Below are 18,788 nucleotides of genomic sequence, written 5' to 3' on the forward strand. Positions count from 1 at the left end.
ACATGTGCAGTGCACTCTTCCATCACATGTATAGCTGATTCGAGATCTTGCACACTAATGAGATGCTATTGAGCCCAAACTACTACACTATCTGAGCCAAGGACTACATGCTTTCTGGGAAGTTTTGATTACAATACTGGGTGGGATGAATATATTTTTTAAGACATACATTATTTTTGGTTAACCAGTAAATAGTAGCCTACAGCAAAGTGTGTTTAAATTATTTCTAACTTGTTAACCGTTTTTGCTAGTTAGTTTTACCATGTGGGTTTTAACTAGCTTGAGCCTGCTTACTGAGCCTGCTTACTGTTTCCATACAGGTTTCATTTAAAAAAATGTATCTTACAAAAGGAGTTGTTTAATCTAACTGCTTAACTATTTATCTGTACATGGAATTGTACACTGCTCAAAAAAAACAAAGGGAACACTAAAATAACATCCTAGATCTGAATGAAATATTCTTATTAAATACTTTTTTCTTTACATATTTTGTTGTCAGCACATTCAACTCACACAAAAATTATCCATGGAAATCAAATTTATCAACCCATGGAGGTCTGGATTTGGAGTCACACTCAAAATTAAAGTGGAAAACCACACTACAGGCTAATCCAACTTTGATGTAATGTCCTTAAAACAAGTCAAAATGAGGTCTCCTGAGGGATCTCCTCCCAGACCTGGACTAAAGCAGCCGCCAACTCCTGGACAGTCTGTGGTGCAACGTGGCGTTGGTGGATGGAGCGAGACATGATGTCCCAGATGTGCTCAATTGGATTCAGGTCTGGGGAACGGGCGGGCCAGTCCATAGCATCAATGCCTTCCTCTTGCAGGAACCGCTGACACACTCCAGCCACATGAGGTCTAGCATTGTCTTGCATTAGGAGGAACCCAGGGCCAACCGCACCAGCATATGGTCTCACAAGGGGTCTGAGGATCTCATCTCGGTACCTAATGGCAGTCAGGCTACCTCTGGCGAGCACATGGAGGGCTGTGCGACCCCCCAAAGAAATGCCACCCCACACCATGACTGACCCACCGCCAAACCGGTCATGCTGGAGGATGTTGCAGGCAGCAGAACTTTCTCCACGGCGTCTCCAGACTGTCACATGTGCTCAGTGTGAACCTGCTTTCATCTGTGAAGAGCACAGGGCACCAGTGGCGAATTTGCCAATCTTGGCGTTCTCTGAAAATGCCAAACGTCCTGCACGGTGTTGGCCTGTAAGCACAACACCCACCTGTGGACGTCGGGCCCTCATACCACCCTCATGGAGTCTGTTTCTGACCGATTGAGCAGACACGTGCACATTTGCGGCCTGCTGGAGGTCATTTTGCAGGGCTCTGGCAGTGTTCCTCCTGCTCCTCCTTGCACAAAGGCGGAGGTAGCGGTCCTGCTGCTGGGTTGTTGCCCTCCTACGGCCTCCTCCACATCTCCTGATGTACTGGCCTGTCTCCTGGTAGCGCCTCCATGCTCTGGACACTACGCTGACAGACACAGCAAACCTTCTTGCCACAGCTCGCATTGATGTTCCATCCTGGATGAGCTGCACTACCTGAGCCACTTGTGTGCTGGATGAGCTGCACTACCTGAGCCACTTGTGTGGGTTGTAGACTCCATCTCATGCTACCACTACAGTGAAAGCACCGCCAGCATTCAAAAGTGACCAAAACATCAGCCAGGAAGCATAGGAACTGAGAAGTTGTCTGTGGTCACCACCTGTAGAACCACTCCTTTATTGGGGGTGTCTTGCTAATTGCCTATAATTTCCACCTGTTGTCTATTCCATTTGCACAACAGCATGTGAAATGTATTGTAAATAAATGTTGCTTCCGAAGTGGACAGTTTGATTTCACAGAAGTGTGATTGACTTGGAGTTACATTGTATTGTTTAAGTGTTCCCTTTATTTTTTTGAGCCATGTATTTTATTTTACTCATTTTTTTCTAATCTTCACAGGAAAATGCCACGGGCAATATCTGACGTGTGGAGACATTTCACTGCAGCTAATGTAGAAGGAAAAGCTGTGTACATTTGCAAGTACTGAGCCAAATCATATGTGAAGAATGCAACAAAGATTAAAAATCATCTGGCCAAGTGCATAAAGTTCCATCAGAGCCCACAACAAGCAACCTTTTGTCAAAGTCCCTCTACTGCTATTCGAGGTTAAAATGATGAGACACCTTATCCATAGCAACAGCTCACGGTCCTCCTGGAATCAGAAGTTTTTTTTGACTCAATGGAGGAACGTAGTCAGAGAAATGCTGATGAATGTCTTGCTCGAGCTGTGTATGCAACTGATTTACCTATGATGCTCACAGGCAATGTGTATGGGAAGAGATTTCTGAATGTTCTTCGCCGAGCATACACCCTTCCAACCAGACATGCTCTATCTATCATTTGCTGGATGCAGAGTTTAACAGAGTTCAAGTGAAGGTCAAGCAAATCATAGAGAAAGTAGACTGTACTGCAATCATCTCTGATGGGTGGTCAAATGTTTGTGGGCAAGGAATAATTAACTACATCATCATCTCCACCCCTCAACCAGTATTCTGCAAGAGCACAGACACAAGGGACAACAGATACACTGGTCTCTACAATGCAGATGAGCTGAAGGCAGTCACCAATGACCTTGGACCACAGAAGGTATTTGCACTGGTGACAGACAATTCTGCGAACATGAAGGCTGCTTGGTCTAAAGGGGAGGAGTCCTACCCTCACATCACACCCATAGGCTGTGCTGCTCATGCGTTGAATCTGCTCCTCAAGGACATCATGGCACTGAAAACAATGGATACACTCTACAAGAGAGCCAATGAAATGGTTAGGTATGTGAGGTGTCATCAAGTTATAGCAGCAATCCACCTCACCAAGCAAAGTGATAAAACTAAGAGCACCACATTGAAGCTGCCCAGCAACACTTCTTGGAGTGGTGTTGTCGTCATATTTGACAGTATCCTGGAGGGGAAGGAATCTCTCCAAGAAATGGCCATATCACAGTCTGCCAATATGGACAGCCCCATCAAGAGGATCCTCCTGGATGATGTATTTTGGGAGAGAGTGGGTAAGCAGCCTGAAACCTATAGCAGTAGCCATTGCACGGATTGAGGGAGACGATGCCATCGTGTCCGATGTTCAGACTAGAGGTCGGCCGATTAATCGGAATGGCCGATTAATTAGGGCCAATATCAAGTTTTCATAACAAAAATCGGTAAATCGGCATTTTATCGTTGAATCAATGCCTACTTCGCCAAACGGTGATGATTTAACAAGCTCGTTCGCGAAACAAATCACTGTCATTGTACCAACCTAGCCATAAACATCAATGCCCTTCTTAAAATCAAAACACAAGTATATATTTTTAAACCTGCATATTTAGTTAATATTGCCTGCCAAGATGAATTTGTTGTAACTACGGAAATTACATCACTTCTCTTGCGTTCTGTGCAAGCAGAGTCAGGGTATTTGCAGCAGTTTGGGCTACCTGGCTCATTGCGAACTGCGTGAAGACCATTTCTTCTTAAAGAAAGGAATTAATTTGCCAGAATTGTACATAATTATGACATAACATTGAAACTTGTGCAATGTAACAGCATTATTTAGACTTAGGGGTGCCACAAGTTAGATAAAATACGGAACCGTTCCGTATTTTACTGAAAGAATAAACGTTATGTTTTCGAAATGATTGTTTCCGGATTTGACCATATGAATGTATTTCTGTGTGTTATTATATTATAATTAAGTCTATGATTTGATAGAGCAGTCTGACTGAGCGGTGGAAGGCAGCAGCAGGCTCGTAAGCATTCACTCAAACAGCACTTTCCTGCATTTGCCAGCAGCTCTTCGCTGTGCTTCAAGCATTGTGCTGTTTATGATTTCAAGCCTATCAACTCCCGAGATGAGGCTGGTGTAACAGATGCAATACCGGTGCATATGAGAACATCCAATAGTCAAAGGTAAATTAAATAAATGGTGTAGAGAGAAATAGTCCTATAATTACTATAATAACTACAACCTAAAACTTCTTACCTGGGAATATTGAAGACTCAAAATCAAATCCAATTTTATTTGTCACATACACATGGTTAGCAGATGTTAATGCGAGTGTAGCAAAATGCTTGAGCTTCTAGTTGCGACAATGCAGTAATAACCAACAAGTAATCTAACTAACAATTCCAAAACTACTGTCTTATACACACAAGTGTAAGGGGATAAAGAATATGTACATAAAGATATATGAATGAGTGATGGTACAGAGCAGCATAGGCAAGATACAGTAGATGGTATCGAGTACAGTATATACATGAGATGAGTATGTAAACAAAGTGCCAAAGTTAAAGTGGCTAGTGATACATGTATTACATAAAGATGCGGTAGATGATATAGAGTAAAGTATATACGTATACATATGAGATGAATAATGTAGGGTATGTAAACATTATATTAGGTAGCATTGTTTATAGTGGCTAGTGATATATTTTACATCATTTCCCATCAATTCCCATTATTAAAGTGGCTGGAGTTGAGTCAGTGTGTTGGCAGCAGCCACTCAATGTTAGTGGTTGCTGTATAACAGTCTGATGGCCTTGAGATAGAAGCTGTTTTTCAGTCTCTCGGTCCCAACTTTGATGCACCTGTACTGACCTCGCCTTCTGGATGATAGCGGGGTGAACAGGCAGTGGCTCGGGTGGTTGATGTCCTTGATGATCTTTATGGCCTTCCTGTAACATCGGGTGGTGTAGGTGTCCTGGAGGGCAGGTAGTTTGCCCCCGGTGATGCGCTGTGCAGACCTCACTACCCTCTGGAGAGCCTTACGGTTGTGGGCGGAGCAGTTGCCGTACCAGGCGGTGATACAGCCCGCCAGGATGCTCGATTGTGCATCTGTAGAAGTTTATGAGTGCTTTTGGTGACAAGCCAAATTTCTTCAGCCTCCTGAGATTGAAGAGGCGCTGCTGCGCCTTCTTCACGATGCTGTCTGTGTGGGTGGACCAATTCAGTTAGTCTGTGATGTGTATGCCGAGGAACGTAAAACTTACTACCCTCTCCACTACTGTTCCATCGATGTGGATAGGGGGGTGTTCCCTCTGCTGTTTCCTGAAGTCCACAATCATCTCCTTAGTTTTGTTGACAATGAGTGAGGTTATTTTCCTGACACCACACTCCGAGGGCCCTCACCTCCTCCCTGTAGGCCGTCTCGTCGTTGTTGGTAATCAAGCCTACCACTGTTGTGTCGTCCGCAAACTTGATGATTGAGTTGGAGGCGTGCGTGGCCACGCAATCGTGGGTGAACAGGGAGTACAGGAGAGGGCTCAGAACGCACCCTTGTGGGGCCCCAGTGTTGAGGATCAGCGGGGTGGAGATGTTGTCTACCCTCACCACCTGGGGGCGGCCCGTCAGGAAGTCCAGTACCCAGTTGCACAGGGCGGGGTCGAGACCCAGGGTCTCGAGCTTGATGACGAGCTTGGAGGGTACTATGGTGTTAAATGCCGAGCTGTAGTCGAACAGCATTCTCACATAGGTATTCCTCTTGTCCAGATGGGCTAGGGCAGTGTGCAGTGTGGTTGAGATTGCATCGTCTGTGGACCTATTTGGGCGGTAAGCAAATTGGAGTGGGTCTAGGGTGTCAGGTAGGGTAGAGGTGATGTGGTCCTTGACTAGTCTCTCAAAGCATTTCATGATGACGGAATTGAGTGCTACGGGGCGGTAGTCGTTTAGCTCAGTTACCTTAGCTTTCTTGGGAACAGGAACAATGGTAGCCCTCTTGAAGCATGTGGTAACAGCAGACAGATAGGGATTGATTGAATATGTCCATAAACACACCAGCCAGCTGGTCTGCGCATGCTCTGAGGGCGCGGCTGGGGATGCCGTCTGGGCCTGCAGCCTTGCGAGGGTTAACACGTTTAAATGTTTTACTCACCTCGGCTGCAGTGAAGGAGAGTCCGCATGTTTTCGTTGCAGTCCATGTCAGTGGCACTGTATTGTCCTCAAAGCGGGCAAAAAATTTATTTAGTCTGCCTGGGAGCAAGACATCCTGGTCCGCGACTGGGCTGGTTTTCTTTTTGTAATCCGTGATTGACTGTAGACCCTGCCACATACCTTGTGTCTGAGCCGTTGAATTGAGATTCTACTTTGTCTCTACACTGACGCTTAGCTTGTTTGATAGCCTTGCGGAGGGAATAGCTGCACTGTTTGTATTCGGTCATGTTTCTGGTCACCTTGCACTGATTAAAAGCAGTGGTTCGCGCTTTCAGTTTCACGTGAATGCTGCCATCAATCCACGGTTTCTGGTTTGGAAATGTTTTAATCGTTGCTATGGGAACGACATCTTCAACGCACGTTCTAAGGAACTCGCACACCGAATCAGCATACTCGTCAATGTTGTTGTCTGATGCAATACGAAACATATCCCAGTCCACGTGATGGAAGCAGTCTTGGAGTGTGGAATCAGATTGGTCGGACCAGCGTTGGACAGACCTCAGCGTGGGAGCTTCTTGTTTTAGTTTCTGTCTGTAGGCAGGGATCAACAAAATGGAGTCGTGGTCAGCTTTTCCAAAAGGAGGGCGGGGCAGGGCCTTATATGCGTTGCGGAAGTTAGAATAACAATGATCCAAGGTTTTGCCAGCCCTGGTTGCGCAATCGATATGCTGATACAATTTAGGGAGTCTTGTTTTCAGATTAGCCTTGTTAAAATCCCCAGCTACAATGAATGCAGCCTCAGGATGTATGGATTCCAGTTTGCAAAGAGTCAAATAAAGTTCGTTCAGAGCCATCGATGTGTCTGCTTGGGGGGGAATATATACGGCTGTGATTATGATCGAAGAGAATTCTCTTGGTAGATAATGCGGTCGACATTTGATTGTGAGAATTCTAAATCAGGTGAACGGAAGGATTTGAGTTCCTGTATGTTTCTGTGATCACATCACGCCTCGTTAGCCATAAGGCATACGCCCCCGCCCCTCTTCTTACCAGAAATATGTTTGTCTGTCGGCGCGATGCGTGGAGAAACCAGCTGGCTGCACCGACTCCGATGGTGTCTCTCCAGTGAGCCATGTTTCAGTGAAGCAAAGAACGTTACAGTCTCTGATGTCCCTCTGGAATGCTACCCTTGCTCGGATTTCATCAACCTTGTTGTCAAGAGACTGGACATTGGCGAGAAGAATGCTAGGGAGTGGTGCACGATGTGCCCGTCTCCGGAGTCTGACCAGAAGACCGCCTCGTTTCCCTCTTTTACGAAGTCGTTTTTTGGGTCGCCGGCTGGGATTCATTCCGTTGTCCTGGGTGAAAGGCAGAACACAGGATCCGCTTCGTGAAAGTCATATTCTTGGTCGTACTGATGGTGAGTTGACGCTGATCTTATATACAGTAGTTCTTCTCGACTGTATGTAATGAAACCTAAGATGACCTGGGGTACTAATGTAGGAAATAACACGTAAAAAAAAAACTGCATAGTTTCCTAGGAACGCGAAGCGAGGCGGCCATCTCTGACGGCGCCGGAAGTACAAGTATGCGCCGGAAGTACAAGTATCTCATGTCAAAAGGAACCACCAGCTTTCATATGTTCTGAGCAAGGAACTTAACCTCTTGAAACTCTAGGGGCGCTATATCATTTTTGGATAAAAGGACGTGCCCGTTTTAAGCGCAATATTTTGTCACAAAAAGATGCTCGACTATGCATATAATTGGTAGCTTTGGAAAGAAAACACTCTGACGTTTCCAGAACTGCAAAGATATTTTCTGTGCGTGCCCTAGAACGTGAGCTACAGGCAAAACCAAGATGAAACGGCATCCAGGAAATGAGCAGGATTTTTGAGGCTCCGTTTTCCATTGTCTCCTTATATGGCTGTGAATGCGAGAGGAATGAGTCTGCCCATTCTGTCGTTTCCCCAAGGTGTCTGCAGCATTGTGACGTATTTGTAGGCATATCATTGGAAGATTGACCATAAGAGACCACATTTACCAGGTGTCCGCCCGGTGTCCTGCGCCGAAATTGGTGCGCAAACCACAGCTGCAAGTATTTTTCCATGGAATTCAGAGATAAAGCAGGCTTCCACGAACGATATATCAATGAAGAGATATGTGAAAAAACACCTTGAGGATTGATTCCAAACAATGTTTGCTATGTTTCGGTCGATATTATGGAGTTAATTCGGAAAAAGTTTGACGTTGTTGGTGACTGAATTTTCGTTTCGGTAGCCAAATGTGATGTACAAAACGGAGCGATTTCTCCTACACAAAGATGCTTTCAGGAAAAACTGAGCATTTGCTATGTAACTGAGAGTCTCCTCATTGAAAACATCTGAAGTTCTTCAAAGGTAAATGATTTTATTTGAATTATTTTCTTGTTTTTGTGAAAATGTTGCTGGCTGAATTCTAGGCTTATAGCTATGTTATCAATCAATACTCTTACACAAATGCTTGTTTAGCTATGGTTGAAAAGCATATTTTGAAAATCTGAGATGACAGTGTTGTTAACAAAAGTCTAAGCTTGAGAGCAAATATATTTATTTCATTTCATTTGCGATTTTCATGAATAGTTAACGTTGCGTTATGCTAATGAGCTTGAGGCTATAAATTGAATCCCGGATCCGGGATTGCGCGACGCAACAGGTTAAACGTTAGCTTTTTCACATGGCAAATATTGCACTTTTACTTTCTTGACCAACACTTTGTTTTTGCATTATTTAAACCAAATTGAACATGTTTCATTATTTATTTGAGGCTACATCTATTTTATTGATGTATTATATCAGGTTAACATAAAAATGTTCATTCAGTATTGTTGTAATTGTCATTATTACAAATATGTATATATAAACGTCGGACGAATAATCGGCACTGGCTTTTTTTGGTCCTCCAATAAATCGGTATTGGCGTTGAAAAATCAATCGGACGACCTCTAGTTTGTTCATTTGCGCTCGTTAGCATTTAGCTAAAAGCGTCCATGAGAATTCGCCATTACTTGTGCTCATTTTGTTGGAAATCTGGTAATACAGACTGCCAATGGGCCTTTTTTTGCATTTTGAGCCCCTTCTGTGCTATACCAGTTATACTGTAAATCCCGGGATGGCAGAATAACGGTATGAAAATCTCGATTCCACCCAAGAATAATAGATCAGTGGCAAGGGATGGGAATAGGTTTAGAATAGGCTAATACTTACTTTTGGAGGGATTATGTCTGGACCGTACGGGGCCTTTATATCCTTTTCGATCAGATTCAAATCCTGTGAAATCATCTTCCTGAAAGGCAAGGTCAGATTATTAACTTTGGACACATTCTTCCGACTAAAACACAATTTTACATAACCTCACAACAGTTTGATAACGAATATGCATTTAAAATTGATGAATAGTAGTTTACATGTAACAATTAGGCCTAAAATCTTTGACAACAGTGACAATAACCTCACACACACACACCTGAACACAACTAGGCTTATGCAATAGATAGCTAGAACTGGTACTGTTGACTACAGAATATATTTTTTTATGTCCCAACCTTGAGGGACAAGAGTAGCATGGCAATCAAAAATGATTTAAAATTAGATTGTGTAATGTCATGTAGTGAGTAGATAATTCCCTGGTAATGGAATTACGCTGAGACTCCTATTTTTTACATTCAATATATTCTAAACAAAAAACATTGATTTCAATGTAGAACAAACCATACAACTCTATGAACAAGGACTACTTTGAACAATTTACACAGAAAATTTCACAAAAATACATTTACTGGAAGAACTGTGCAGATGCTAAATTTGGTAACAGTAAAATCTCCCTCTGTTTATGCAACTGCATTTCCCAAAAACATCAGAGATGTACGCAGAAAGAATGGTGTCTCAGCTATGACATGACACCTTGACTTTGAAAATCTATTTTGGTTATTGAATACACTATGTGAAGTGAATTTACAACCGGCAATGAGAACTATGATAGGAGAATTACCTAATCAGTCCCTGATCTGTACTACACAAATGCATAATTATGTCACTCTTCATGGTGTCCTGAATTAGGTACACAAAGATAAAAATATGCAATATCATACTTTGCATATATGGGTATTATTCTACACACTGGCCATTATTCTCATGAGCTCATGACCAAATTTGGTTGGTCCGGATGAAATCTGAACCAATCATAGACTTCTCTGTAGGGTACAGTACAGAGGCGGCAGGTTAGCCTAGTGGTTAGAGCGTTGGACTAGTAACCGGAAGGTTGCAAGTTCAAAACCCCGAGCTGACAAGGTACAAATCTGTCCCTAGGCTGTCATTGAAAATAAGAATTTGTTCTGAACTGACTAGTTAAATAAAAGGTAAAATAAATCAACCGTACAGCACATACTAGGGATGCAAATTTCAGTCAATTCTGCTGCGACCATCATTAACCAGTCAATAAAACAGCTACATTTTCCCAAACAGTAAAATGACGTGATCAACCGAAAATACTATACATGGAAAAGGAGCGGCCATTTTTCATTAAGAGCTTACATGCAAACATGCAACAATAGCAAGCCTATTGTCTTACAGTCAAGCCTATTATGGAACATGCAACGCTTGTAATGAAGCAGGAAATAAAATGTAATTTTCAAACATTTGCCAAAATGCATTATGTGGGAAAACACAGTTCTAAAACAGTGCACCTAATGTGAGTGGTTTCATGTGTGACAGATATTAAAATCTCTGTCACACAAAAATATGGGAAATCTAACAGCAACAATTAGGATGAGTTGCTAATATGACTAGGATTGAGCCTTTGGGTTTCTTGACAACAAAAGAAAGTTGATATGAAAACCAATAGAACAGTAGAAAAATTGAGTGATCAGGGGTGTGCAACTATAGTTCTCATTCACAGAAAATACATTAGTGCAACACATACAGCAGAAAATAGCTTCATTTTCGTCAGAGGACAACATAAGTGCAACACTATGTGGCTAGCAGCCATACAAGTAAATTAGCTTACAATGAAAAAAGCAAGGTATTTTTTGCAAAAACGATGCATGGCCATCATATTTCTATTGTTCATCATAGAAAAAGCGTAGCCAGCTACATTTCCTAATGTGTTGCTTGAAGTTAATCTTGCATTTTACCGGAGAAAAGTAGGCTACACCGAGCAAAATGGAGAAGTGCAACTGAAGCACAAAAAAAAATGTCCGATGCTGAGCAGAAATTACTATAAGCATTTTAGATCTGTGCTTACAAAACGCAGCAAGATAATGTATCTTATGAGTTCTCTTTTTCTGAGTGAAAAACACAGAATTCTGCATTAACGCGTAATGAACTCTTATTATCTTTACTGTACCCAGCTGTGCAAACTTGTGAAACACAGGCGTCTAGGATTGGTGATCGGACCAAATCTGAACCAATCGTGGACGTTTTTGTTAGGGCCATATTAAGGCTGGTTTAGAACGACCAACAAAATCCAGACTCCTTGACTTTTTCCAACAACAAAAAATATTTTACAGTCTTATTCTAAAATGTACCACTCCCCCCCTTCAATCTACACACAATACCCCATAATGACGAAGCAAAAAAAGGTTTAGACATTTTTGCAAATGTATTAAAAATAAACTGTAATATGACATTTACATAAATACTCAGACCCTTTACTCAGTACTTTGTTGAAGCATATTTCAGGTATTTCAGGGTTCAAGTCAGGGATCTGGTTGGGTCACACAAAGACATTCAGTGACTTGTCCCGAAGCCACTCCTGTGTTTTCTGGTTAGATCATTGGGACAGTAACCGAAAGGTTGCTGGAACGAATCTCTGAGCTGGCAAGGTAAAAATCTGTTGTTCTGCCCCTGAGCAAGACAGTTAACACACTGTTCCCTGGGCGCCGAAGACGTGGATGTCAATTAAGCCAGCCCAAGGGGGGTAGGGGTAAATACAGAAGACACATTTCAGTTGAAGGCATTTAGTTGAACAAATGCTTAGGTATCCACCTATCCCTTTCTTGGGTGTGTGCTTAGGGTCTTTGTCCTGTTGGAAGGTGAACCTTCACCCCAGTCTGAGGTCCTGATCGCTCCGGAGCAGGCTTTCATCAAGGATCTCTCTGTACTTTGCTCCGTTCATCTTTGCCTCGATCTTGACTAGGCTTCCAGTCCCTGCCGCTGAAAGAAAAACATCCCCACTGCATGCTGCTGCCACCAACAAGCTTCCCTGTAGAGATGGTGCAGGATTCCTCCAGACATGACTCTTGGCATTCGGACGAACGAGTTCAATCTCGTTTCGCATGGTCAGAAAGTTTTTTTAGGTGCCTTTTGGCAAACTCCAAGCAGGCTGTCATGTGCCTTTTACTAAGGTGTGGCTTCCATCTGGCCACTACCATAAAGGCCTGATTGGTGGAGCTCTGTCAAGGAACTTTGGAGCTCTGTCAATCAGTGTGACAGAGCTCTTGGTTGCCTCCCTCTCCAAGACCCTTCTCCACGGTTTGTTCAGTTTGGCAAGGCGGCCAACTCTAAGAAGAGTCTTGGGGACTCCGAACTAATTCCATTTAAGAATGATGGAGGCCACTGTCTTCTTGGGTACTTTCAATGCTGCATAAATGTTTTGGTGCCTTGACACACAATCCTGTCTCGGAGCTCTACGGACAATTCCTTGCTAACTGTGGGACCTTACATAGACAGGTGTGTGCCTTTCCAAATCATGTTCAATCAATTGAATGTACCACAGGTGGACTCCAATCAGGTTGTAGAAACATCTCAAGGATGATCAATGTAAACAGGATGCACCTGCGCTCAATTTCGAGACTCAGAGTAAAGGGCCTGAATACTTACATAAATAAGGTAGCGGTTTTTATTTTTTAGAAATTTGCTATAATTTCAAAAAACCTGTTTTCGCTTTGTCATTATGGGGTATTGCGTGTAGATTGATGAGAACAATGTTTTTATTTCATCCATTTCAGAATAAGGCTGGATACCTTCCGAGTGCACTAACAGTATGCCAATGGGAGTGAGGACAGTAGCAGGTGATTCAACGGAGGTTTGTGACTATGATTTCCCATTATTGACAATTGCAGTCATTCCATTAATGATTACTTAATAATTGATAAACGAAAATTGGTTATCGTTAAAAACATGAACTAATTGGTAGGTCTACATTTACTTGTTACTTCTGTGAACTTTTGTTATCCTCCCTCCACGTGAGCGAGAGAAATTTGAAAATATCTTAAAGACGTGGGATTTTGGTTAACAGAATTACAAGGCACAAGGAAACATTTCTTCAACTTAAAGGCAAATAATTTCTCTTAAACAATATGAATTGCTTATATTAGTTGGCTGGGGGTCTTTACTTCAACATTGATGTATTTCTAATACCTTTTATGACTTCCTGGTAGATATTTTTAAAGACCCTATCCCATCTATTTTGCCAGAAATCAATGACAATTTTTATTTTATAAATAGGTTTTTCTTATGCATCTGTTCCTTCATTTACCAAAAATAGACTCTTAGCTTTCATTTGACACCCAATTTGATATGCGCCTACAAACTTCACATTGGTGCTTGTGGGTCATTTTACATGGAAATTACCAAGTATAGTGTAATAGGTTATTGCCTTCTTGGAATAGGTCTTCCATGTCAAATGTTTACCGGCATCATATCGTGCTAGTCTTGAGCACCAAATTATACCATTACAAACCCAACACAAGTGCACTGGACAAGCCATTACATCAACTAGTTAAGTTAATAATTAAAAACAACAGTCCAAGCACATCTTTCAAATTCTCTTCTCCTCCAGGTAATGCAGTTTTGTTCATGGATGGCGAGGCATTACCAAGAAACCAGCAGCAATTTACCCAGTCATGCCTGGGAACTGGGGAGGGGTTGGGCCTCTAACTACATATGCTACATGCCTGCTAATATGCAAATAAAGTTTATTGTGGCAGCGGCATTTTGTCAGCGAATGTGGAGCTAGGGTCCAAGTCAGATTATTAACATATGAATACTTAACATCATTTGGTAGGCCTAGGTCATTTATATGTCAAATTGAAACATCTAATATGCTTGGTGGTCCTCTCTTGCTTGTAATGAAATAGAAAATGGACTGCAATAGCAGGTCAAGTAACGTTAACATCTCACATCATGGAAAATTTATCCACTACCGGGTTTCGTTATTATAGGTTTCCCTCCAATGACTTCAACAAGCTAGTTACATTAATTGCCTCAGTGACTGCGACAAAAACTGACCTATGTGACACTCTGCAAACCATGTTTTTGAAAGGAACGTGAAATGATCCCCATAAACGGTAGTTAGCTAACTATCATAGAGAGTAGGTATCTGACATAGCCCCTCCCCCTCTTGAATTCATAGAAACATTTATGTAGCTACGTTCGTTACTCACTGCAGCAATTACAGGCATAAACCAGCTAAACACTCATTTAAGACAAATACCTGGCTAGCTAGCGTGGGTATGTTATTCGTGGTAAATGGTGTCTAACTATCCATAGAGCTCCAATGCAGACAAATTACATTCGCCTTCCCCTTTGTTAGCGAGCTTTATTGACGAACATCTCATAAAGTCGCTCCTGCTAACGTTAGCTAGCTAACTAATTTTGACACTTAAAGCAAAGTATTATGAAACGGAGCTTACTCTACATGACACACACACCAACACATGTAACCAAAATGACATGATAAAAGAAGCAAAAATGTACTAACTCCAGCAGCGATTTGGGCTCTCACCTCTTCGCTCCCACTTGAGCTGTACCCAGCCTCCGCTAAGCTCTTGTGGTTCGACTCTATCCCAAGTAAACGCAAGTGAGACTGGTCCTCGTTTAACGAGAGAACCAGGCTTGTGGGCCTTGGGCCTCCAGCATTAGTCACATCGTCAGCTTCTGCCCCTGATCGGTCGAGTTGCCATCGCTTCTCAGAACGCAAGCGGCTGCGAGACGACCAAGGCCGACCAGGGAAGCGACCTCGGGGTGCAGCAGTACCAACTTGGCCTCCTATGGCAGCCGCGGTTGCTGATCCGCATCCCGCTGCCGCCATCATAGCTTCAAAAACAACACCGATAGCAACTTGAGGTGAGACAAGAGGGAAGGCGCGAGATAGGGAGGGGGGACCCCGCAAGGCTGCCGGGAAATGAAGTAAGTCCAAGAAAAGCTTCACAGGGAAACTTGCAAATCTTTATTTAAATTATGATTGGAATTTATAGGAGTGGTGTGTACAATGCAATATGTAATGCAAGTAATAAACCCATTTGATATTAAACAAAGGACACATTGTTCGATCATCGTTTGATTACAGCTATTACGATTATTGATAAGTAACTACAAGGCCCAGCTTCCCTCCATGCAAAAAAATACACATTTTGTGAATGGCCATCTACCGCTGTACCAAGATGTTTCGGCTTGTCCCTATTCCTCAGTGGCAGAGCGGCATGTCCTCGTCTTCTGATATGATCATACTGAATGAACCACTGTACATTATGTGCACGCTCCTTACATGAGAGAGAGAGTCAATGCATTTACATCAAGCTCCAACATAATTTGAGAAGAAGAGAGGCAATGCACCTGAATTAAGCTGGAAACATAATTTGAGAAGAGAGTCAATGCACCTGAATCAAGCTCGAAACATAATTTGAAAAGAAGAATTGAAAACATCCACAAGTCTATGCCTATATTTGCATTGATAAGAAGAGAATTGTGGTTGTATATTGTAGTAAACTTCATTGATGGAAAATATTCACAGAATAAGACAGGCGGGTTAACAGTAATTTTGCAACTGCAAGGCACATATTTTGCATATCTTTTGCATGGCAATTCAGATAATCTGCAATGTCAGAAATCATGGGTGATTTACTACAAGCAAAGGTGAATTACATTGTTGAAATATATTTACATTTAAATGCCAAAACATACGTTTCTATTTACGCTATCTGAACTACATTACCCACAATGAACTGGCGGGGGCAGCATGGATGTCACATCCCCCTCTTCAGAAAACTGGAGCAGGAAGCGGAAAGGAACGAGTTGAAATGCTCTTTTGTGTTGATGTTTTGAGCTGTTTAACGTTAATTTGTCAAATAGCTCTAAATTGCTTGACATCTATTTAATTAAAGATTACAGGTAAAAGCCTCGGAAAATATTATTAATGCTGTCTTTTCTGTAATAGCGGTTCCTATAGAGGACAATTGCTGTTAACATTGTAGTATATATTGTTAGCCATCCAGCACGCAGTATTTTCGACTGCAAAACTTAGCTACTAGCCTACACATTTCCCCTTAAAATACTTAAATAGTTCGCAGAATTGGTGTTTTAAATGTTATTTTATCGTGTAATCTGGGAAGATAGCCAGGCAAAACTTGGGTGGAAGCACAAGAATTGTTCCACTCTTATCTATAGGGGAGACCCTCATTTTACAGACGGGCAGTTCCATGAAGCCGACATGTGCCAGTCTAGAGCTTCAAAAGACCCTCTCACTTTTATACTCTTCCTTCGTACTTCAAGGTCTCTTTGAAAAGCTGTCAATACTAAGGGGGAAATAACAGGAAATCGACATGAACCTAGAGCGCCTTCCAAATGAGGAGAAACTCACCCTCTGCAGGAAATACTATTTAGGTAAGTGAACTACCAAGTGTTGTGCTCTAATTATAAGCCATGTGAAATCATGAACTGCCCAATGTTAGTGTTGTGAATTGACGTTTTCACAACGTTGTTTGTATATACAGTGGTTGAAAAACACATTTCAATGACTCCAACCTAAGTGTATGTAGACTTCAAATGTATGTGTGTGTGTGTGTGTGTGTGTAGTAATACTGTAATGACTTTCTCTCTCTCAGGGGGATTTGCATTCCTTCCATTCCTGTGGCTGGTGAATGTGGTGTGGTTTTTCAAAGAGGCCTTTGTAAAGCCAACATATACTGAACAACTCCAGATCAAAACATGTGAGTACACAGATAAAGATCTGTGAATTAATATAGCTAAAGATTCCTGTACAAATGATTAGTTGTCCAGGTTTGCTGTGGCTCATCTACATACTGGATAAATAATACATTTATGTTACAGGTTGTGTGTCTCTTGAGCTGTAGGCCTATGATCCATGATGAGATAAGATGATCCAGCTAAAACAAAGTTGGCTTTGTATTAGTAAAGCATGCAGTTTCTATGCAAACATGACTACAATAAATTACATATCTCTTTCAGATGTAAAGCGTTCAGGGCTGGGGTTGCTACTGTGGGTTGCAGTACTCACCACATGGATAACCATATTCCAACACTTCCGAGCAGAATGGGGTGAAGTGGGCGACTACCTCTCCTTCACCATTCCACTTGGCATTCCCTGAGACAGACAAGGCGGGAAACAAGAAAGCTTCCTACTGTATAAAACTTGACCATGACAGAATTAATAGACAAATCTAACAGGTTGAAATAGTTAAATGTGTAGTTGATCTCAATGGATAATCATGGTAATTTTCTTCTGGGCTTTAATGAGTGGGAAGATGTCTTGTGAACACTGCACGTTTTTCCCCAAATTGTGTGTAGTGTGTGGATGTCTCAACACGTTTGAGTAAATTTGGAAGGTTAAACAGGCGAATGGTATGTATGACAAAAATAAATGGCAAATTCATAAATGTTCTAAATTAAATGGAAGTGTATGCTTTTTTTATTTGCTGTAATAAAGTTTTGAGCTTATATGCTAGATTGTGGTCTAGTGTGCATTTCATTAGACATTTGGCTCCTATGAATAATATCAATGGTATGCGCATAGCTTTTGATAACAATATCCAATTAGCTTTGTGTTTAGTAAGTCAGTATTTGTGTAACACTGCTCACGATAACAACATACTTATTCCAGATCATTTATTCATATTCTCCTTTGTACTCTCACAGTGTAAACAATTCCGACAGTGATGAGATATTAGCCAGTAAAGTACTTTATGATTGCAGCATTATGATTAAGTCCTTAAATGAGGTCCGCCTTAGGCCAATCTCTTATTATGAAACTCAATGCCTCTGTAGCAAATGTTACCACCTCCTCTCTTCAGGATCATGGTTGATGCTGTTTTTAGGTACTCAGTCAAAGACTACTTCTATTACCAACCGATGCCATGGCAGACATGTCATCCCACCAGCTCCAGTACTTAACACATGTCCATTGAGTGCCACGGTTGTATAAGTCACACAACTGTCTGCTCTAAATGGGGTCAAGAGGCAGTGGATATAAACCCAAATCCGATGTGTGTGATGGATGGTCATAAGATACCCAATCGATGAGGTGCTAAGACCTGTGACATGCTGGAGGCTTATATGACATTGTTGTGCATGTGGTGTCAGTGGAATTGTAGAACATGATGTTCACCCTGCATGTCATAATGACCTAATTATTATCAGGTAGTTTTAATACGCCCCCATTCCTCTCCAGGACAAAGTGGCTCGGGGAGACTGGCCAACATTAGTCACAGATTTGTTCATCCCTCTCTTTGGGATTTCTATCTCTGGAAATTACAGAATTATAAAGATATTGAATAATTTTTCAAATAAGGCCAATGTGATTGAAGATTAGTGTGCTTAACACCTGCTTCACATTGATCAAAAGATCGTTACATGAACAATGTAACAGAAAAATCTGAAGTATGTAGACCTACAGTGCCTTGCGAAAGTATTCGGCCCCCTTGAACTTTGCGACCTTTTGCCACATTTCAGGCTTCAAACATAAAGATATAAAACTGTATTTTTGGGTGAAGAATCAACAAGTGGGACACAATCATGAAGTGGAACGACATTTATTGGATATTTCAAACTTTTTTAACAAATCAAAAACTGAAAAATTGGGCGTGCAAATTTATTCAGCCCCTTTAC

General features: G+C 41.8%; 2 protein-coding genes across 4 annotated transcripts in view; one reads left to right on the top strand and one right to left on the bottom strand.

Annotated features, from left to right (window-relative positions):
* The window catches only part of LOC135520478 (histone-lysine N-methyltransferase 2A-like), a 79,896-nt gene extending 64,870 nt beyond the window's left edge, over nucleotides 1-15,026 (bottom strand). For 2 of the 3 annotated variants that reach the window (XM_064946073.1, XM_064946072.1), the window contains exons 1-2: nucleotides 14,647-15,026; nucleotides 9,153-9,231 (exon numbers count right to left, since the gene is read on the bottom strand). In XM_064946073.1, coding sequence (XP_064802145.1) covers nucleotides 9,153-9,231; nucleotides 14,647-14,979 — 412 coding nt within the window. In that variant the 5' untranslated portion in view covers nucleotides 14,980-15,026. The remainder of the gene's footprint in view (nucleotides 1-9,152; nucleotides 9,232-14,646) is intronic. The other variant, XM_064946074.1, reaches the window with a different exon arrangement.
* An 891-nt stretch (nucleotides 15,027-15,917) lies between these two features.
* LOC135520484 (gamma-secretase subunit PEN-2) lies at nucleotides 15,918-17,628 on the top strand. The gene is made up of 4 exons (XM_064946084.1): nucleotides 15,918-16,055; nucleotides 16,437-16,547; nucleotides 16,769-16,873; nucleotides 17,133-17,628. Exons 2-4 carry the CDS (start codon nucleotides 16,487-16,489, stop codon nucleotides 17,270-17,272), a joined length of 306 nt encoding a protein of 101 aa, XP_064802156.1. The 5' UTR covers nucleotides 15,918-16,055; nucleotides 16,437-16,486; the 3' UTR covers nucleotides 17,273-17,628.
* The last annotated feature ends 1,160 nt before the right edge of the window (nucleotides 17,629-18,788 follow it).

Source organism: Oncorhynchus masou, chromosome 29 (genome assembly GCF_036934945.1).
Source record: "Oncorhynchus masou masou isolate Uvic2021 chromosome 29, UVic_Omas_1.1, whole genome shotgun sequence".
In the NCBI taxonomy this organism is placed as follows: Eukaryota; Metazoa; Chordata; class Actinopteri; order Salmoniformes; family Salmonidae; genus Oncorhynchus; species Oncorhynchus masou.

Excerpts from the sequence above, each read along its gene's own strand:
- LOC135520484 (XM_064946084.1), top strand. The coding sequence starts at position 16,487 with ATGAACCTAGAGCGCCTTCCAAATGAGGAGAAACTCACCCTCTGCAGG. Across the intron at positions 16,548-16,768 it reads CTGCAGGAAATACTATTTAG|GGGGATTTGCATTCCTTCCA; the intron begins GTAAGTGAACTA and ends TCTCTCTCTCAG. Across the intron at positions 16,874-17,132 it reads ACAACTCCAGATCAAAACAT|ATGTAAAGCGTTCAGGGCTG; the intron begins GTGAGTACACAG and ends TATCTCTTTCAG.